Here is a 21,840-nt window from a genome sequence, read left to right as displayed (position 1 = left end):
CAGTTGCCACGACATAATAAGTGATAAATAATAATAAATAAATATAATTGGAGAATGTTTATTTACCGTTGTCCAGTACCAGAGGTCGGGAAGTAATTAGGGCATATTTAAGTAGGCTAAGTACAATTTCGAGATCGGTTCCCCGATGAAAACAATTCATTTTGAGTTGCTCTGTCCTAAATACATTTAATAAGTGAATTGATTAATGTAATTTGTGTTGCACTTATTAACTATACCTTATGGTTTATGACTTAAATACAAATATTTAAATAAAAAGAACATGTTTGTATTGTGTCTAGTCTAAGAAGGACTTGAATAATAGTTTGAAGTGTACTTGTATTTTACTTGAGTATTTCCATTGTATGCTAATTTTTATTTATTTTTATTGCATTTGCTTAATTTTAGTGAATATTCTTCAAGCAACTTTTTATTTTTTAAATTATGTTTTATGGCCGGACAGTTTTTTTTCTCCAAAATATTCTATCATGTTGGTTATTCGAAACCACGTATCACATTTTCACTGGCTGCATTCAGAGGTGGCCAACCCGAAGCTCTCGAGCCGCATGCGGCTCTTTGCCCAGTTTCATGCGGCTTTTCAGTTCATATCGAATTCTATATGTGTGAGTGTGCGGGAGAGACACGGGCCGTTTCTCAATTGCTTCCAAGCCAATATTTCAAGGATACTACGTCATCGAGTGCCACCGAAGGACTGTTCCAATGTCCAGCATACTTGGAATTCCACCGAGGCCACGTCCTTGGTTTGGGGGTAATTTCGAGGCTCCATATGGGTAGTAGGGGTGGGCGGATCGATCCGAAAATATCGATACTTCCGATATTACGTTACGTTTCAAAATATCGATACTAGAGCCAATAGGATCGATACTTTTATACTTTTTTCCCCGTCTCCTCTACTCGTCAATTTCTTCAAAAAACTATGTGCAGACGAACACAAGTATGCTCTTTTCTTCTCTCTCCACTGCTGTCCTCCGCTCCTAGTAGATACTGTATCGTATAGTAATGAAACGTAAAATGGCATTTAACTCTGACGGTATTTTGCTTATGTTCCTGTTCCATGTTAAAATAACCCATTTTCATTTTCAGCGGTACCGCTGAGAAAGAGTAATTGTTTTGGTCATGGAAAATTAGGTAAAGGTCATGGAGAAGTCATTGAAAAGTCATTGAAAATCATTGGTGAAAAAGTGTATGAACCCTGGTGTGTCTCTCTGTGGGGAGGGTCTTTGAGTGTGTGCGTGTGTGTGTGCGTGTGTGTGTGTGTGTGTGTGTGTGTGTGTGCGTGTGCGTGCGTGCATGTAAAGTTTTAGATTTCATTTTATCTGTGTGAGAGAGAGGGGAGGAAGAAAGTAAAGGAGCACAGAGAAAGGCTGAGAACAAAAGAGAGAAGGAGGGGGGGGTGCACGTGTATCTGTGACTGTGTGTTTGATGTGGCTCTTTGCAGTAACATAGTAACATGTTCGGCTCTTAACCTCTGACTGGTTGGCCACCCCTGCTATACAACAAATTGAGCATGCAGGATTGATTTGAAATCATTGGCTCACATTACCTTTTTCTTTTTGTCTCTCAGAGGTGTCGCCCTTTGGCTGGCAAGGACACAACATCTCTCAAAACATGAAAACTCGCAAAGAATATAAAGGAAATTAAAACATAGTAGGGTTAGAATTAGAGTTACAAGGGGACAACAACAGATTGATAAAGAACTCATCAAAGCGAGTGACTATATATATATTTTTAATCCTGTATGTTAATTCCTGTATTTATGTATTTATTTATTTTTTACTCATGTCATGTTCTGTCCTCCATACCTGGCTGCTCGTCATGTGCATAAAGATACAAATTCACTCAAAATCCCATCACAGCAAGACCTATAGTTGGGCATTCATTGTCTTATAAACACGTTGGTGTTCCAGAGATGTATGTGTTGGTTTTCCATGCAGGGTTCAAAACCCAGTGGAGAGACATCTTTTGTCTTCTGCTATGCCTATGTTAAATCTGGAAAATTGTCCCCATTAGTGACATTTTGATTACAATACTTTTACTTGTAACAGAGTATCATTACATTCTGGTAATTTTCTCTTAAGTACAAGATCGGAGTACTCTGTTAGAATGAACCGAATGTCTTAGTTAAAGAAAAATCTAATGAAAAATAATTTAATTAGAATAATACACATATTTCGATAATTAAATTAAGTGTAAATGTTAATAATAATACAAAACGAATAAGAATACTAATTATCATAATAATACATTTAAAAAACCAGTCCCATATTTGCACGTTTATCATGAAACTCTGCAGAAGGATCAAAAGGTCTCCATTATCTTTTACTGATTTTTTTATCAATTTCAAGCAGCTGACTATATTGAAAAAGCGCTACACAGAGTCTACACACCTATGAAATAAATAGTCACTTGCTCAATAAATAAAAAACACTACCACTAGATGTCGCCAGTGACGTCAACTGTTAGTGTCAGTTTACATTTTGTAGCAACGAAGAAGTCCCAACTTCCGGCTTCGGAGCGCCCTTTCCAGTATTATTGTCCTGAAATTGTACAGAGAAAACAACACACATCTGTCACAATCTTTCCCCCTCGAAGCCCCGCAGCCGAGTGGAGGATTTGATGTGACTCTTTGATGTTAAAAGACCAAACTATGTCTGTGGTGTTGGACGGGAGTCCGCTGAAAGTGATGCAGAGCTCACACACTCACACCCCGCAGACTGCCCTGAGGTGAGTGTCTTACACAACAACTACTCTCTAAAGTAACTTTTGTTCATTCTGTATTTCACTTAACTATATGAAGGTCAGAGGGTAAGACTATAACATGCTGCTATACTGTTCTATAATGGCAGCACTTGTTAAAAGTGAATGGGGTAGCAACATATGTCAGGTTTACATTGAGTACCTTTCATGTAATGGATTATTCATGTGCTCTATTAAAGGTTCAAAGAAGGCTTGAACACATGGCAAGTTGTTAGAGCCAAAATGTTGTTATACAGTAATAAACTGTCCTGACCAACACACCAAAGTACCTCATCAAATGTTTTTGATGGATACTACTCTTGAAATTGAATATATTTTAGGGCTGCAATGCAGTTTAGGATTGATTACATTAATACTATTATTTTGTAGAGTGGATATATGGTCTGCCTACAACGTTTATGTTCATTAAAGTCACAAATATGTATGCAAAATGTCATTGTAGTGTCCAACCATTCAAGCTGATGTCTTTGAGTGTCTTGTTTTGTCAGTTTAAAGCCCAAAGATAATAATCTTAATAAGTTACAAAGCAAATAAATAGCAAGAAATCTTCATATTTGAGAGGCTGAAAACTGAATTTTAAATTGTTGTTCTGTTGATCAACTAATTGTTTCAGCTCAAGCGGTAAGTTTATTGATCCGTTTTCTGCAAAAAATCAACCAATTGTTGTGTAGCATCAATTTAAATTATGATATTTGACAGGCAGGATTGCTGGTCATTTTTCTTGTTAGTATGTACAAACAGATCTTTATAGCTCATCTGAAAGGACTTTCCCTTCTCAAACACATTCATACACAGTCTTTTTGTCACTCCTTTTCTTAAATGTTTTACTTGTGGATAGGATAGTAAACTTCACATATTTCCCATAATTTCATCGTGTCCTCTCCTCTCTTGCAGCGCCCAGGAACTCTCCCAGGAGATCAAGTCCTTCATCAGTGGCTTTGACAGCGTCCAGGGTCGGAAGCTCAGTGTCCGGGAACACGCCCGCTGTGCCGTGCGCCTGCTGCGCTCCGTCCCGGCCTGTCGGGGGGCGGTCTTGGAGCATCTGAGGGGCGTCTACGATGAGTATGTCTCCGCCTTCCTGCACAACCTGGAGACAGAAAACGATAACAGCTCCGGGGTCAGCTCCAACCTGGAGGACATCATACAGGTGCGATGACACAAGGACACTCATAGAATTTCTTATTTTGTTATTGCCATATTCTGAAAATCAGGAAAGTCATGACAGATATCAAGCCATTTTCATTAAGTCCTTCTTGGATTTTGTGGAGACTATTTGATAAGTCAATCGGTAGTTCATTTATCAGATATCTGCTTAATAAAAGTCTAACTAGTAAATAAACCATAATTAATTTGACACCCAATTATTAATTCGTAGAGGAGTATTTTTGGTTTAAAATGTATGTATTGAATTGGTTAAGAAAATATTTTCTTCTTATAAAGCAACATTCTGCTATGAAAAAATAACAAACAGTAGAATGCCCTAAATTCACAACCACAATCCAGGCTTCTAAAAGACCTGATTAACTTGGGGTTTAGACTTATTAAGGAAACAACTGGCATAGCATTTTATGCCCTGAATTAAAAACTCTTTGAAAATGTTTTGCATTGCTTCCATTTAAGTGTACTCTTTTAAAATGGCATGAACCCCTGCAATCTCACTAGCCACATTTTTTTTCTGGCAAAAATGTCCCAGTAAAAGGTATCAATATCTTCTGTTTGTCTGCAGGAGGTTCATGGCGTGCTGTCAGAGTTTATCCGTCTCAACCCCCGGGCCTGGGCCCCTCTGGTGTCCGCCTGGGCTGTGGACTTGTTGGGCCAGCTGAGCAGCAAGCATGCCGGCCGCAGAGTGGCCCCCCACTCCTCCAGCCTCAACGAGCTGCTCCAGCTCTGGATGTCCTGTGCTGCCACCCGCTCCCTTATGGAGGCCTACTCCCAGTGTTTGGCTGCCATGCTGGCCTGGTGCCCTGACGCGTGTGTGGATGCTCTGTTGGACACCTCGGTTCAGCACTCGCCACATTTTGACTGGGTGGTTGCTCACATCGGCTCTGCTTTCCCAGGTACTATCATCAGCCGAGTCTTGGCATGTGGGCTCAAGGACTTCTGCTCTCACGGTGCTAAGGACACAGGGCTGATGGCGATGGGAGTGGATAAAGGCAGCAGAGTGCCAAAGATTGGCTCAGTGGTGGGAATCCTTGGACACCTCGCAGTGCACCACTCAGACAGCATCAGGAAGGAGCTGCTCAGGATGTTTCAGGAAAGTCTGTGTCCATCCAGCCCTCTATCTCCCACTTCATCCTCAACGTCCTGGGAGAGTTCCCCTCAGCTTCGTCGTGCTGCAGTTCCCTTTCTGCTCCAGCTGGCTGCAATGTCCCCCAACCTCTTTGGTGCGGTGTCAGCAGAGCTGGTGGAGCTGCTGCGCCCTCCGGTCCTGCTGCAGCTGCAGGCCGTGCTGCAGGGCATCCCCAGAGAGGAGCTGGATAACATGCTGGGGCTGGCTGTCCATCTTATTAGCCAGAGCCCATCGGGAGGGTCCCGTGTCCTCCGCTTTCTGGCAGACACAGCAACGCCAGCCTCCGTCATCATCTCAGGCCCCACACCCTCCCCTCACGAAGGCGTCAGAGAAGGTTGCGATCGACTCCTCCAGATGCTGCTTTTGCATCTCCACAAACTGGTCTTCAACCGCTCAGAGGGAGCTGAAGTCAACCCCCATCGCTCTGCCTCCACTCAGCCCCGGAGGGTCATCCCCTTCCTGGAGGAGCTGCAGTCTCACGTAGGGGAGCTCTGTGCCGAGACACTGCGCCTGGAAAGGAAGCGTCACCTGTGGCTGCACCAGTTGCTGTGTCTGCTGTCGGTGTATGGGGGTCCCAGCGTGGCCACTGAGGCCCTCTGCCAGCTCCTCACACAGGCCCACAACCCGGAGGAGCTTGCCCTGGCCTGGCAGCTCCACAGCACGCTCTCCTCCTGCATGTCAGGACTCATTCCCGCCGCTGTAACTCGCTGTGTGGCCCAGATCCACACACACACTCTGGGGACCCGGCAGCTGACGCAGCTGTTGCTTAACATGGCCGCAGCCATCCAGAGTCAGGATGAGGAGAGGAGAGGAGCTTCAGGGGTTCAGTCCTCCATGGCCATCCAGGTGGGCTCAGCGGTCTCAGGATACCTCCATGATTTTGGCCCGCTCCTTCTCCATGGTGACCCAGATGTATCTCACGCTACAGTGCGCCTCCTCTCCTGCAGCCCTCTGCCTCGCACCTCCTCCCCAGCACACCTGCTCCTGCTCTCTCGTGCTGCTGTCACTCATTTCTTTGTGGCGCTGCGGAGAAGAGGAGAAGGAGGGAAGCTGGAGAGAGACGGGGGACAGGCGTGCGAGGAGGTGAACTGCTCAGTCCTGCTGCTGTCCCGGTTTGCAGCGTATTCTTCGCTCACTCTCAAAGCGGTGCTCCAGCAGCTCGTTGAGGGGGCGCTCCATAAAGGCAACGCGGGCCTGTTTGGAGGGCAGATCGCAGACATGTCTGGGGCCCCTCTGCCTTCCAAGTCTGTGTCTCCTGACATCGGAGCCTCTCTGCTGGATATCAACTGTCGCTTCGGCACCACCGTCAACTTTTCTGGTAGCGTGTGGTCTGTGTTTCATGCCGGGGTGATTGGCAAGGGGCTGAAGGTCCGCACTGAAGCACAGCTTACTGACCCATCAGGGGTCATGCAGGTGAGTTACACAATTGGAGATGATGATGATTTAGTGCAGCTTCAAGAGCGGCCAATGCTAATGCCAATTAGAAAAGCGCTTCTTGATGAAGTCAGTCAGGAATGCTCATTTCAGCATGAAACTACATTTTAACTTAAATATTTGATAGGAAATAACATTTTTAAATCTCATAGAGTGGAAGAAGATCTATATGATGGCTCACGCAATTCTGAATATTGCACAAGCAAAGAAACAGAAATGTATAAAAAAAACATCCTGCATGTGACTCAACTACACCTTCGAAGTCATTCCAGTTGATTTACTTAGCTGTATTTGTTTTTAATGCTCTGGCGCTGCACTGAAAATGTGTCATTTGAAAGATGGTCTTCTCTCTGCAGAACGTCCAGACTCTGCTAGCTGTCGTCGTCCAGTGCTGCAGCTCCTCTGGTCTCAACGGCTCCCGACTTCCCTCTGATCCCGACGAGCCGCTGCCCATCAACGCCGAGGCAGCCAAGGTAATTGCAGTTACGATGGTGGAAAATGTCTGTCCAGATGTGGCCAACGGTGAGCTGTCCTGGCCCCCTGAGGAGCACGCTCGCACCACAGTGGAGCGAGACATCCACATCCGGCGTTGCTTTGAAGCCCACCCGGTGCTCTTCCCCCTGCTGCAGGTGGTGGCTGCGGGACGCCCGGCTCTCTGCTACTGCTCAGCTGTGCTCAGAGGCCTCCTCGCCACTCTGCTGGCCCACTGGGAGGCCTCCCGTGAGGTGTTGTCCACAGACTCCCCGTGGCACCTCCAGGCCTCCTGCCTCCTGGTGTCCTGCATGGGTGAGGGCCAGCTCCTGCCCCCTGTGCTGGCAAACGTCCACGAAACCTTCCCTCACCTCACTCCATTCGAGGTGAGGCTGCTGCTAGTGGCTGTGTGGGAGTATGTGAGAGGAAATGGGCCCATGCCCCAAAAGTTTATCTTCAACTCAGAGAAGGGGTTGTTCTGCAGGGATTTCTCACGGGATGGCGACGTGGCAAGATACGTGGCACCGATTCATAGCGTCCTGCATAAAAACATTGACAGATTGGGACATCTGTGCTGGCGCTTCCAGCTTTAAAGAGTAGTGGGGAGCAAACTGTAGAATAGACAGGATGCTGTGTTACATTGGTTCAAAAGAGGACTGCAAAGTTGCTTTCACTGTACTCAAGTTTAAAGTATAGATGTGTGCATTTGTTTGTATGTGTGAGTGTGTGCCTTTTTGTACCATATTTTTTAGACTTCATAGGTTTCTTACTAGTTGTTTCTGTGATGAATACAAGGGTACATGAGAAATGGCACGCACATGTTATGTTCGCACAGCAATTCTTCACACAAAACACAGCCTTAATGTCTAATTTTGTTTGAAATTACAACTGTACTCTGGTAAATCACTTAAATGTTAGTTTTGTATCATTTTCAGTTGACCAACGTTCTGAAATTGTGGCTACAAACATGCCTAGCATCTATTATTATATGCCCTAAGCTGTTGTTTCAACCACTTAACAAAATAAATAATTTGGTCGTAGGTAGTTGGTAGTTTTGAAAGTGTCTTGAATTTAATTTCCTTCTTAATGGTAAAATGTTTTATCACAGCAGTCTCTTGGTGATTAAAGTGAACACCACAGTGTCCATGTTTTTTTTTACATACTGTAAATCCTCTGAGCCAGTGGTTTCCAACGTTTTGATTGTGATGGCTTAAAAGTGAGCATAAAAACGCAGGAAGTTGGTTTTCCTTCTTGGAATTTAAGTTTTTATTTTCTTTAGAAGTATTTATTTGAATTAGTCAAGCCAACTTTTTTCACAAGTAAAAAATAAAACAAAAAGCATTTTCAAAAGTAAAAAACTGTAGCAGATTTTGTATTTGCTTCAATCGTAGGTATTTTATACACCAGTAAACATCTCTCCACTAATTTTTCTGTAAACAACAGAACCGGTTTGACCAACGCCTTTACATTATAATGCATGTATAATGTGAATAAGCCCTGCCCTTGTTTTTACAAGGGGCAGAACAAATAAACTATAATATGTTAAATATTATTCTACAGAATTAAAAACACAAAAAGGGCTTTTCTCAAAGTCATGACTTTGCATTTTAAAAATGCTAAGAAACCTTTTTAAAACAATGAACTCTTCTAAAAAAAATTACATAGTATTGATTGACTTTCTAAAAAATATGACTTAGTATCTCAAAAATAATGAATATCTTTCTCACAATAATTAATAACTATCTCAAAAACGAGAACCAAAATAATTAGTAGGCTATCTCAAAATGAGTTGATAATGATAAGATAACTAATCAATTATTTCAAGTCAAGACACCCATATTTTGAAAGCTATAAATAATATAGTACGATCTCGACTACATTTGTTATTTGCAGAGGGGTCCGTTGGAGATTTCTGAACAAATATCCAAATGTGTGCACTTCACTGACTGCAGCTTGGGGTGACGTGTCCGTGCCTGAGAGGATGAATATGCAAACCAAGTTCACGTTACATCCTACTTTATCATGAACAAGATCAAAAGATAACAACAAGATTGATTATTATCAAAATACATAACGTAAATGTTATAAAATGCAATTTTTTACGAGTTTTAAAGAAAGACAGCAACCAATTTGTTAGTTATTTATTTTTCTACGATTTTTGTAACGGACTGATATGGGCGGAGTTTCGCGGAAGCATATCCAAGATGGCCACCTTCACTGAAAGGTAAGACAAAGCAGGTCCGCTGTTTCATCCTACATTTATAATTTGTGTGATATATAATAATATAGCGGGAGGCCATGAGATTAACACTGGGGTTAAACACTTGACGGATATGTAAGCAAATGTATAGGTTGAGGGTTTAATGGCCACTAGTTTAAATCACTTTGGAACAGTCTCTAACCCCTTCAATTGAATTAACTGACAGTGCCGCTTGTTAGCACGGTTAGCACGATAATCCTGATCCTAAGAGGTAATTAACAGCAACACTGATTTCAAACAACCAGGTAATACACCGTCTCTTAAACACTTGACACCGTTGTCGTTTCAGAAATGTGGGCCTGTTTTTATCATGTATTTTGTTCCTAAAATCCGATTGAATGCAAGCTAACTGTAGCCCACATTAGCGGATACGCTAGCTAATATTGTCTCATCATTTCAAGCACAACACGTCACCCGGTTTGACAGGAGCAGTGAGGTCTGGAAGTAAGTCTTAACATGCAGGCTCAGGGAAAACGGGATTTTAGATGTTAAATGTTACTGTATGCACACTGAAGCAGGTTGAGGAAACGGGAAATTGGTTAGCTGCCTTTGACGTTTTCACTGGAGGACACATTTGACCAGTTTAGAGAGATCAAAGTCCGGGTGTGTGTGGGTAGTTTGTATAACCCTAACTCATACGTTTGTGCTGTAATTTGGCAGGGGTCCTCTTGGGTAATTATCTGTGTATTGTTCAACAAAATGTGAGTTAATGATTTAGTGAGGTGACCATAAAGTCTACATTGTCTTCTTGATTTTCTTCGTAGGATGGCGCCTGTCTTGGTGCTTTGGCTGGCCGTGTTCCTCAGTGGGACCTGGGCTGTGGACAAGGGCAACTTCAAGACCTGTGACCAGAGCTCCTTCTGCAAGTGAGTGCAAGATAGACAAATAATTAATTCACCAATCAGTGTGAAAGAAGCTCAAAATGGCTAAATGTCAAATAAATAATCATTTTAATGTGTATGATACATTGTCCCTTTTTATAAATACAATCTATTAATTTTCTACTAAGGAATGACATTTGCACATGCCAAGTATAGGGTAAATATGGGAGGTGGCAGGTAAAACTAGAAAGAAAGACATTTGTCTCTTTAAGTAGCTCCTCTTGAATAATGTAAATGCCCCTATAAAATCAATTATGGGATATTTTCTTCCAAGCACTTATACTGTCATGAACTTAGGAAAAACTGAGGAGGATCTACAAAGACAATATAAATATCAGGCAAAAATTCAGCTAGATGCATGTCAAAAAGATATAACAAGGAAAAGATATGAACAGAGCCTCCAGGGATAGAACATTGGTTCAAGATGGTCCATGATATCTATTCAATGGAAAGCTCACATAAGCTGACAAGAACTAGGAAAAATGCCATCATTGACATAAACATTAGGCCAACAATAACTGAACTGTGAAGTTAGGGAATAACTGAGAATGGAAATGTATACAATACATACATGAGATGCCCCTCAAACATTTTACTTGTCTTAAGTTGTTGTATCTAGAAAAAGCACACAGTTACTGATTTATCAACGGTGGTCACACTTCTTATTACATTTTAAAAACAGGCGTCAGCGAGCATTGAAGCCTGGTGAGTCTCCCTATCGAGCGCTGCTGGAGACCATGGAGCTGACTAACACCAGACTCACGCTGCAGCTCATCAATGACAACAACAAGGTAAATCACACACTTACAGAAGCAGCTCACTATGGAGGGAAGTATGGCTGTCAGAAGGGGGAAGGCAATTACAATCAAGTCTGTAAGATGTAATTAAAATCACAAATGGAAATGGAATTATTAAACTGTTAACAAGTGATAAGAGTGATAATATGGCCTTATATTAATGCCAATTCCCTGATTAGGTCATCTGAAGGATATAATGAATGAAAGTCAGCAGTTTCCCATCCATCAAAGTCAAATGCCTTGCATGGCTTAGTGTAATGCCAAAGAAAAACTGTCCCTTGGCTGAACCCGTAGGACGACCTGTACTTTATTAGATTATAATGAAATTCCTCTGTGTAGTCCTTTGCTTCTCCTCCATCTCCCTCCTTTCCCTCTGACCCTCATTCTTTTTTTTCTCTCTCACACTATCTCTCTATTTGCATCTGCCATCAGGTGCGCCTGCTGCTCGAGCTCTATCGTCTCCAGGGAAACATGACGAGGGTGAAGATTAACGAGCTGAAGCCGCTGAAGCCTCGCTATGAGGTCCCAGACGTGCTCATCAGGGAGCCGCCGACTGAGCCGTGAGTCTTAGGGGTGTTACCAACTGTGTGTGGTGGGGGGGGGGGTGGAGGTCTTGATATGACAGGATCAAACTCCCAGTGTCATTTTTATTAATGTATTCCTTATTCACTGATTTTTCTTATTCTCCATTTGGATCTGAAATCCTCTCATTCTTTTGGGGTAGAAAGATTTACAATATTGAAAAAGAGTAAGTCAATAAAGAGCATAGATAATATTTAGTGGAATCAAAAACATCTTGTGTTCTACTTTAGGTGGAGGCATGTTCCCACGGTGAATAACCGGATTTAGAATCTACCAGTGAAATAAAAGGGCATACTTGGAGAGAAGCCAGTCTTCCAGATAATTGCCTTCTGGCTTCATCCCTCAGAATCTCATTTTAGACGTTCAACCCTGAAGTTTAGTTTTGCTTAACTAGGATTTAAAAAAAATACCTTTTTAACTATCTGTTCATTAAAAAGTTTTTTTCAGTAGGTGAGAGGAGTTTGGTTTTACCTGAAGCAAGCTGTCAAACAACAGAGGGTGTTACTACCTAAATACAATTCCCTTGACTTTTTGTTTTCAAACCAAAGCTTTTATTTAACTTTACCTCCTCTCTCTCGCCCTCTTTCTCTCTCTTTCTCAGCCTGTCACTCTTGTCTCAGGATGAGAACGGGGTGGTGCTGTCCCTGGGGGCGGAGTCTCAGAGAGTCATCCTCAGCGCCCGGCCTTTCCGATTGGACATCATGGAGGGGCGAGACGTGGTGATGTCGCTGAACTCGCGCGGCCTGTTGGCCTTTGAGCACCTGAGGATGCGCAAGGACACGTGAGAAACCACGCATGCACACACATGCCCAAAATGCCAACCCTCTTTTAATCCACGTCCTCACTCAGTGGATGATTTAGATTTTTGTTCCCATAAAATGGTTTGTTTTTTGAGTATTGTCTCTGACTGGTTGTTCTGTCTTCTCCCTATCATCCTAGTTTCTCCTATAAAGTAACTAGCACAGTGGCTAGCGTGTGGAATAATATCAAGAGAGTATTCTCTAGGTAAAGACCGTTAAGATTTGTAAGTGTGTATCCTGTTCCTTGTGCTAATGCTGCCAATAGTGACAAAAATTATAGGGACTCCCATCGCACCAAGTAAAGTGTTTACCCTCCAATAAATGTGAATGAGAGAGGGATGTGGGTGGGCGTGTGTGTGTGCATGTTGGTGTTTAATTTGATCCGTAATTAAAGGGTCGATCCCGCCCCTGTTATCATTAAAGGATTATTAATTAATAATAAGTAATTGCCACTCAGGGTGTAGGTGTTTAGTCTCATTCCATGAAACAAAGAAAAATCATCCTGAGAAAGAAAAACACATTCACCTGAATAATTTAGGGTCTGCTGTGATTTCCTGTCTGTCAGATTAACCTAAGTGTCGATGTAGCGTCCCTTTTTAGATCTAACAAAGCAACTGCATGACTGACTGTGTGTCCTGAGCATTTCTGTTGACTTAAACTAGTTTCCCCGCTTTCTCAGCTCATGGTGAGAGCTTCCATAGATAACAGAATCAGATAATTGCAGCAGGTGTTGACAAGTTTAAAAGACACAAAAGATCATTTCTCTTTACAAACACACCAAACAGAAAACAAGTGATTTATTTGATAGTACTGCAGCACAGTTCCCAAACCTAACAGCAACACTGTCTTTGTGGTTTTACTTCAGTTTGCATTTTATTTCAAGTGTCCAAAGCTCCTAAAATTGGGACATTTTCAGTTTTATTTTGTTGGGACTGTGCTTCTTTAGAGCTCTGGACCAATTAGCTTATTATGGTGGAGAAATGCTTCTGTAGGCCCCCTCATTATGTTGTGTTTTTGTTGTGTGTTAAGACCGCCCTGCATCCACGTACGCAGTGTGGCTGCAGTTTAAGATGAATGAATAATGTTACAGAGTGAAACATTAACAATTAACGCATAAAATTCAAACATCGTCAAACTAAATCCTTAATTTGAATAAATAGATACATCAGATATTTATTCATCAAATCATTTGAAATAATGAATAAATCCATATTCAAGTTCCTTTTTGGCTCCTCTGCCTCCTGCTTGGGCTGCAGACCTCTCCCCCCCCCACAGCTGCGTGTGGCCGACACCTTTCTATCACTTGATGCAATGCTACGGCTTTGATCCCACCATGGTACCTGGGGGACCCTCTGGGTGCCAGGTGTTGCATGTAGCAGCCTCTAGAGGTCCTATCCCATAATGCAGAGCTTAAAGTAGCCTCAAGGTAGGGAGCTGCTCAGTGCCCTTCTTCATTAAAGCTGATGAAGTCTTAACCTTGTAGAGTTTTTGTTAGTACTCATTGTAGATTCTTGGGGCATTTACCAACCTCCCTGTTTGTATGTTTTCCTTTTTTGTTATAGTTTGATTATACTCCCATATTATCGTGTCAAGATAGACTCCCAAAGTGACACATCTCTCTTTTTCCAATATTCCCGTCATCACCCCTCACTCCATTATTTAGCAGTCAGGCAGACCCAGAGGCTGAAAAGAAAGAAGAGGCCGATCCAGCAGCCCAGCCCGAGGTACTACACGCTAAAATAATAACTAACATAAAAAGTTATTGAAAGGCATTATTATAACATGCTCTACGCTGTCTCTTCCCTTTTGAATAATCCTACTGTTCTCCCTGTCTGCCTGCCAGGCAGCAAAAGAGGAAGAGAAAGATGAAGACGGGATGTGGGAGGAAACTTTTAAATCGCACACAGACAGCAAACCTAATGGTATGCTATACTTGTATTTCAGTTTGTAAGTTAAAGTGAAATACTCTTAATATCTCCCTGAACCCCAAGCAGTTTCAGGTTGTTGATGGTTTTTGTCACATTCTTCTCACTGTTGCCTTGTTTTTCACTGCAATATATTCATATATATAAGTCCTGCTCCTCTAGGATAACCGCACAATCATGCCTAGAAGTACAGATACAGAAATGTCTTTGGTGCAGTGCAGGTCTTTTAGTGTAAGGATGCTTTTAAGGTTAACTCTCCTCTTAACTGATAATCGGTTGCTCTCGCCTCACAGGTCCATCTGCTGTTAGCTTGGACTTCTCGTTGCCGGGTGTGGAGCACGTCTACGGCATCCCAGAACATGCAGACACCCTCAGACTCAAAACCACAGAGTGAGCGTCAACAACAAGTCTTGTTTCACATATGAAGTGTAATACGAGTTGCCTGGTTGCATCTTTGTCGCATTGGATTTATAGGCCTGAGTGTTTCCCTCTCTGTTTCAGAAATGGAGATCCCTACCGCCTCTATAACCTGGACGTGTTCCAGTACGAGCTGTACAACCCCATGGCCCTCTACGGCGCTGTCCCCGTCATGTTGGCCCACAACGCCCAGCGGACCACCGGCGTCTTCTGGCTCAATGCTGCGGAGACCTGGGTGGATATCAGCTCCAACACAGCTGGAAAAGTATGTGCATTTTTTTTTCTTCTTCCTTCGTTATTTTGAGTTTTTTTGTTAGAATAAAACCAAAAAGAGCAGTTGGGGTCTGTAACACCAAAGCTTCACTTACTTATTTTCTCTCTTTTCAGACTGTGTTTGGAAAAATGCTGGATTATGTTCAAGGCTCCAATGAGACTCCACAGACCGACGTGCGTTGGATCTCTGAAAGCGGCATCATCGATGTCTTCATTATGCTCGGGCCCACACCCAAAGATGTCTTCTCTCAGTATGCCTCCCTCACAGGTAGGAAGATGGACGCCGGACAAACACTTATTGCCCTATTTCCCACGCTTCCAGTAGTTTAAGCGAGGTCATATACATTATTTGAAATGTCACAATATTTATGACTAAATGCCTCCATATTGCAACAATATTGTGGAATTACTATCAGTGCTTATTATACCATATTTACATAATGAGATGTTTAAAATAATAATTATAAATTACATAATGACTTACTGGGTAAGGATATAATACAAATTGGAAAAAATGTGTCATGCAGACTTTAAAACCTGAAAAACACAAGACTATGATGTTCATATTACAATATGAACATCTTACACTCTTGTGACTTATCGTAATATCAATATAACATTGATATTTTGCACAGCCCAACATGTTTGACTGTCCTCCTCAGTCCTCACTTTTCTTCCTCCCCCTGCTGTCCATCAGGCACCCAGGCCTTCCCCCCCCTCGCTGCTGTGGGTTACCACCAGTGCCGCTGGAACTACAACGACCAGGAGGATGTGGCTGCAGTGGATGCGGGCTTCGATGAGCACGACATCCCATATGACTACATCTGGCTCGACATTGAGCACACTGATGGCAAGCGCTACTTCACCTGGGATCCACACAAGTTTGCAACTCCAAAGGAGATGCTGCAGGGTCTCAGTGACAAGAAACGCAAGGTAATTATGACCAATAATCCAAAATATACCAGCAGATAGATCCCCACAGGTACTGCAATGTGGAGCCCCAACTTTTCACTTCTTGTAAATTCATTCATGCTACAATAACCATAGAAGTGGTGTTGATTTGTTAAGTTTGAGTCAATTCCCTTCAGGACTAGCATGTACGCTTCCCACTCAGTCTTCTGTTATTGTGTGTTTTTATAGATGGTGGCCATTGTGGACCCTCATATCAAAGTAGATAGCAATTACAAGATCCATAATGAAATCCGCTCTCGGAGTTTCTATATCAAGAATAAAGATGGCGGGGACTACGAGGGCTGGTGCTGGCCTGGTAAGAAACTATGAATGCAGAAAATATTTTTATAACTAAGCTTTATGAACTGGATCTTTACTGAGAAACATTTAATGTGATGTTTGCCCCAGAGATCATTCCAATGTATATTTCACTCACATTCCTTTGTGAACTGATCATCTATAGGTAGTGCCGGCTATCCAGACTTCACCCGAGCAGACATGAGGGACTGGTGGGCCAGCATGTTCGCCTACAATCAGTACGAGGTGAGTCCGGACCACAGTTGTTGGTTTTTGGGCCATTCACACTGAATTCTTTGAGAAAGGATATCTGCAATTCCAGATTCTGTTCCAAGATTTGTCGACTATTCGTGGATTCAAAACGACACCTTTCCCATAATATCCACCTTTTCTCTCCGCTCTCCAGGGTTCCATGGAGAACCTGGACACGTGGAACGACATGAACGAGCCGTCAGTGTTTAACGGACCGGAGGTGACCATGCACAAGGACGCAATGCACGGAGCCTGGGAGCACCGCGACGTGCACAACATTTATGGCTTCTATGTGGTGAGTGCTCACAATCTGTCTATGGCTGAAAACCTTTTTTGTGTATTTCCTAACATTTCTTATTTCTTTGGTTGGGTGCTGTTCATGCATGATTGTTACTATTGAAAATAGGAATGAAATCCAGTTGGGTCAAAAGCAGGTAGAACATTTCTGAACCACACAGAAACCAGGAGCTCATAGTGCTCAACAGAAATCTGTTTTAGCAATAAAGAAATACCTGTAGCTATATAAAATGATATCATTACATTTATCCTTGATATTCTGCTACCACTTCCCACCAGGGGCAATTAAAATATTGTACACAAGTTTCTTAAAAGGATTTTCTTGGTCATAGTTCACAATATCCCTTTTTAAGAGAACAAAATATGCTCTTAAAATGGTCAAAATACCCCCTCTGACTATCCTGTGTGCAACCTGCAGCAAATGGCCACCGCGGAGGGTCTGATCCAGAGGTCCGGAGGAGTCGAGAGACCGTTTGTTCTGACCAGAGCCTTCTTCGCTGGCTCACAGCGCTACGGTAAGCAGGATCCATTCTGCTAAGCTGCATATATTACCTTACTTATAATTCAGGTTTCATCCAGAAAAAATAAATGTCTATCTTCTCTAGAAACCTCGATGTTTTTAGCGCAGCGTCCTGAGCGTGAGTTGTTTTTGTGTGTAGGTGCTGTGTGGACCGGAGATAATGCTGCTGAGTGGGAACACCTGAAGATCTCCATCCCCATGTGCCTGAGCCTGGGCCTGGTGGGCATCTCCTTCTGTGGTGGTGAGTGATCGAGCTTCACAGTCAGCTGTTACCCCGGTCATCTGTCCCGTTGGTTTGGGTAAAATGACCAAATAGCTAGAATTACAAACTATTCGGAGAATGGCTGAACATTTTTGTTTTTGCCGTTCAAAGCTGTTCTTCTAAGTCTTTTTCAGTACTTGTCATACCATGTCGAGTTTAATAATGTTGCCTTTTGATTTATTGTAGCAATTCATGATATTAAGACATTTTAGAAACTGATATTAACATGGTTTTATATTTTAGTTTTTTTACTCTATACATCAGACCTAAAGTGTATTTGCACTTTTATTGTCCATACATCTAAACTACAGTAACACACTGTTTTGATATCCAACGTATGATATACTGTACTTTTATAACATGTCAGTATCCTTATATATATATATATATATATATATATATATATATATTCCTATTCCTATACATACGTTAATATACTCTGCACTGAACTGCTTTTGCCTCTGGTAACATGGAACTTTTGCAATGAAAATGAATCTATTTGAAACCCCACAGTGAGGCAGGATTTTGAGATATTCCCGGAAATAGATGTTAGTTTGTTAACTAAGTTGTCAAGGAAACATGCACTGATAAATGCACGAGGTGTTGCCATGGTGAGAGCGCAGGTTCCCTTGTTGTATTTATATTTAGCAGCGATGCTCATTGTTTGTTTGAATCTCATATTCATGATTTGATCGGGGTTTTGTCACTGCACTGAGGTTAAATAAACTTGCATTTAGTTTAAGAAAAACAAATGTCTTCCCCTTCGGGTTAAGCTCTAGATGTAGAAGATCTCAGGAGGTCGTTGTGTCTGCCTCTTTTATGTACATCCTCCTCTGAATAGCCCAGCTCCAGCACTAACACTGACCCCACCTGTCTGTCTCCTAGCTGACGTTGGAGGTTTCTTCAAGTCCCCAAACACGGAGCTGCTGGTGCGTTGGTACCAGACGGGGGCGTACCAGCCCTTCTTCCGGGCCCACGCCCACCTGGACACCCCCCGCCGCGAGCCCTGGCTCTTTGGTCCAGAAAACACGGCGCTGATCCGTGAAGCCGTGCGCCAGCGCTACACCCTGCTGCCCTACTGGTACCTGCAGTTCTACCACGCTCACCGCACCGGGGAGCCCATCATGAGGTGAGGACGGGGAAAATCGTTTGTCTTTATGTCCTCTTACCCTGTAGTGATGGGTTACAAAACCATCTCCCATCAATGTGCATTATTTGCCCAATACAGGGAAATGGACATTAAAAACTAAATTCACAGAAAATAATTTGTATGTTCATTTAATTACTGCCGTTTTCAGTCATTTGCTTTGATGTGGATAACATATTGTGAAATAATGTTACCTTGTTCCAGACCTCTGTGGGTGGAGTATCCTGAGGATCCTGCTACTTTCGCTCTGGAAGACGAGTTCTTAATCGGTGAGACAGAAAGAAACAAAATTATTTTCTTGTTAAAAGTGAGATCGATTTATGATTTTAGTTTTAAAAAACAAACATGTTTGCTGGTCAGAGTTGCCTCCTAAATGATACAATATATATAATTATAGAACAACCATGCTGTTGTTACTGTTGTGACATAATGATAGAGCTTGTTTGGTGTAGATCTGTTCAGTTGAGCCCTGAAACAGCTGACCTACATGAGGTGAGACTTTAATTACATTTTGAATGAAATTGTTACAGGGAGAGACCTGTTGGTGCACCCAGTTACTGAAGAGGGAGCCAGGGGGGTCACTGCGTACCTGCCGGGGAAAGACCAGGTGAGAGGAAGAAGCACAGTCAGAGCTCCTCAGATCTGGGACTCTGCCGTACAGTGACTGTCTCTTTGTGGTGTCTTTAGGTTGAACTTTAGATTCAAACATTCTTTATAGGAGATGACTGCCGTTTCAGGTGTCCATTGTGTTGAACAAACGTTGGTGTAACTCTTGTGCTTGTGTTCCTCAGGTCTGGTTTGACGTCCACACCTTCCAGAAGCACAACGGAGCCCAGAACCTGTACATCCCTGTCACCATGAGTTCTGTAAGATACTCCATTTCCTCACTTTAAGGCCTTATATAGCTGTTTATTTGCTTTGTTTCCTCTGGTGTTAACATGGAGCTTCCTGTCTTCAGATCCCTGTGTTCCAGCGTGGAGGCTCCATTATTCCCAGGAAGATTCGAGTGCGCCGGTCCTCTTCCTGCATGATGCAGGATCCCTACACCTTATATGTGGCCCTCAACCTGCAGGTAACTCAATCGTCAAAACTGTCATCCACTGCTTTTTTGAGAGGTTGCATATAGTCCTTTCTGACATGTTGACCTTCTGTCTGACAGAGAACTGCAGAGGGTGAGCTCTACATAGACGACGGCCACACCTTCAACTATGAAAAGGAGTTCATCCACAGGAGGCTGTCCTTCGCCAACAACGTCCTCTCTTCTGTGTGAGTCATGAGTGTTCTCTGTTTCAGTTCAGTAGAAAAAAGGTTTAAGCTAAAATAATCTAAAAACCAATATGATTTGTATTGTAGGTGTTTCTCTATAGTTGACATAATAAGGGAATTGAATGTGTCTTTGCTTGTTCCACAGTAACCTGGCTCCAGAGGCCCAGTTCCTCACTGGCTCCTGGATCGAACGCATCGTCATACTGGGAGCCAGTAAGCCCAGCAAGGTGCTCCTGAAGACTGATGGTGAGTGGAGATTGACTGAAGCAATCTGTTTAGATACATTTTAGCTGCTTTCCTAGAGGTAACCGTTTCAAGTTCCCTTTTTGATTTAATAAGTGCTTATTTTTATAATGTGTTAATAAAGGGGGCTGAGTTTCTGTTATGTTTTTATTATTAATTTTTCAGGAATATTATTCAGTTTTTTGGGGCAAATTCAGGTAGACTAAAATGTAGCCATCTTAGTCAAAGAAAGTAAAGTTTTAAAAGAAAAACAATTTTAAGTATGACTCCAGTTGATAAACTTTTGGGATTTTATTTTTTTTAATCTGATTATACTGAACATTTTTGATAAATCTGGTGTCTCCAAACTATCACCTGGTTTCTTTTTCCCAAGCCCTTGTGTTGTCATTAAAACTAATAAAGGATTTTGATCGAGTTAAAGTGGTTTCTATATCGTCTTAGTTATAGGGAAAAAAGGATGTAATTAACATATTAAATCATAGTCTTCATTAACCAAATTAACACTGTTTCTTCAAGGTCGTTGGTTTCTCATGTTGCACCCTAAGGATTTAAAAGAATGTTTCCGCTGTGAGATTATTCTTCCCAAAAGTTTTTATTCTAACACTCTTTCTGTTTTGCAGATGGTCAGGAGAGCCAGGTAGAGTTTGACTTTGACGCCTCCATGTCGGTGTTGACGCTCCGCAAGCCCGGCATGAATGCCGGAGCAGACTGGAACGTGATGCTTCAGTAACCATGGAGAGGAAAGGAGGAGGAGGAGAAAATGACTGACCAGAGAGAGAGAGCAAGAGAGAGAGTCTGAGAGAGAGAGTGAGAGGGAAGCGCTGATGTCCATGACTAACTACAGCAAGACAACAGGATAGCCATCATGAAAAATAAAGGACATAAACACACACAATGCATTATATACACACACACACACACACACACACACACACACACACACACACACACACACACACACACACACACACACACACACACACACACACACACACACACACACACACACACACACACTCAAACCCATGTGGACCTGTCAGTCGAGCTGAACCACGTAATGTTGCTGCCATGTCCCTCTTGTGTTCAGTCGCACTGTAATACCTAACAACAAGAGGAGGTTACTTCTAGATAGATAATCATCTTTGTCACATTTTTCAAATAGATAATAATTGAGAAAAAATAATGTAATGGTAAAGAGTCCATTGGGTTAAGAAAGAAAACCTGCAGGCACTCTTCTTTAATCTTCTACGTTGTTGTCCATCCAATCAGAAGAAAGATCACTGTGGGATTTAAAATGAAGGTCAAAGCGGACTCGCCCCACCTGCTGTTGATTTCCTCTTATCTGTTTCTGACTTACTGCGCTCAACATGCATTCCACCCCTCTTTAAAGCCAAGAACTTCATTCAGCTCAGACCTCGACCTTCTTTGCTCGTGCCACATTTCATAGATTTTGGATAGGGCTTGCCAACAATCAGCTGTCGGGCTTCACATGTTACTTTCATCCTGCTGAACTTATTGGTGCCATCAAATGGAAAGCCTCTTTTTTTAGCTGCAAGTTCATTCCTATGTGGCCTCGGAGATAAATGTATGTGCATGGAAATAATTCATCGTTCAGTATGGAAGGGCTCGGGTCGTTCAGCTGGTGCACAGAGACGGGATTTTCAGGCGTTCTTTTGAACAGACTTGGCAGTGGGAATCGC

General features: G+C 42.5%; 2 protein-coding genes across 7 annotated transcripts; both read left to right on the top strand.

Annotated features, from left to right (window-relative positions):
• The first annotated feature begins 2,491 nt into the window (after positions 1 to 2,491).
• On the top strand, positions 2,492 to 8,112 carry ints5 (integrator complex subunit 5). Of its 2 annotated transcripts, XM_010767952.1 has the most exons (5): positions 2,492 to 2,742; positions 3,670 to 3,922; positions 4,502 to 6,478; positions 6,856 to 7,569; positions 7,603 to 8,112. In XM_010767952.1, exons 1-4 carry the CDS (start codon positions 2,648 to 2,650, stop codon positions 7,561 to 7,563), a joined length of 3,033 nt encoding a protein of 1,010 aa, XP_010766254.1. In that variant the 5' UTR covers positions 2,492 to 2,647; the 3' UTR covers positions 7,564 to 7,569; positions 7,603 to 8,112. The 2 variants fall into 2 exon arrangements, with proteins under 2 accessions (XP_010766254.1, XP_010766253.1); XM_010767951.1 differs by having other exon boundaries at positions 2,493 to 2,742; positions 6,856 to 8,112.
• A 1,015-nt stretch (positions 8,113 to 9,127) lies between these two features.
• ganabb (glucosidase II alpha subunit b) lies at positions 9,128 to 21,082 on the top strand. Of its 5 annotated transcripts, none has more exons than XM_010767946.1 (25): positions 9,128 to 9,194; positions 9,995 to 10,096; positions 10,794 to 10,902; positions 11,341 to 11,468; positions 12,092 to 12,271; positions 12,430 to 12,495; positions 13,954 to 14,014; positions 14,134 to 14,212; positions 14,509 to 14,605; positions 14,717 to 14,897; positions 15,020 to 15,173; positions 15,603 to 15,838; positions 16,046 to 16,172; positions 16,320 to 16,399; positions 16,560 to 16,700; positions 17,121 to 17,217; positions 17,362 to 17,463; positions 18,370 to 18,613; positions 18,836 to 18,900; positions 19,162 to 19,238; positions 19,423 to 19,497; positions 19,590 to 19,703; positions 19,791 to 19,897; positions 20,043 to 20,143; positions 20,761 to 21,082. In XM_010767946.1, exons 1-25 carry the CDS (start codon positions 9,175 to 9,177, stop codon positions 20,868 to 20,870), a joined length of 2,853 nt encoding a protein of 950 aa, XP_010766248.1. In that variant the 5' UTR covers positions 9,128 to 9,174; the 3' UTR covers positions 20,871 to 21,082. The 5 variants fall into 5 exon arrangements, with proteins under 5 accessions (XP_010766248.1, XP_010766252.1, XP_010766251.1 ...); XM_010767948.1 differs by having other exon boundaries at positions 9,190 to 9,208; XM_010767947.1 differs by lacking the exon at positions 9,128 to 9,194 and adding an exon at positions 9,632 to 9,674.
• Positions 21,083 to 21,840: the final 758 nt, after the last annotated feature.

This window comes from Notothenia coriiceps, unplaced genomic scaffold, assembly GCF_000735185.1.
Source record: "Notothenia coriiceps isolate Sejong01 unplaced genomic scaffold, NC01 NC01_scaffold00004927, whole genome shotgun sequence".
Taxonomy (NCBI): domain Eukaryota; kingdom Metazoa; phylum Chordata; class Actinopteri; order Perciformes; family Nototheniidae; genus Notothenia; species Notothenia coriiceps.
Note: the sequence above shows the minus strand (reverse complement) of the source record. Positions and strands in the feature narration are given on the sequence as shown.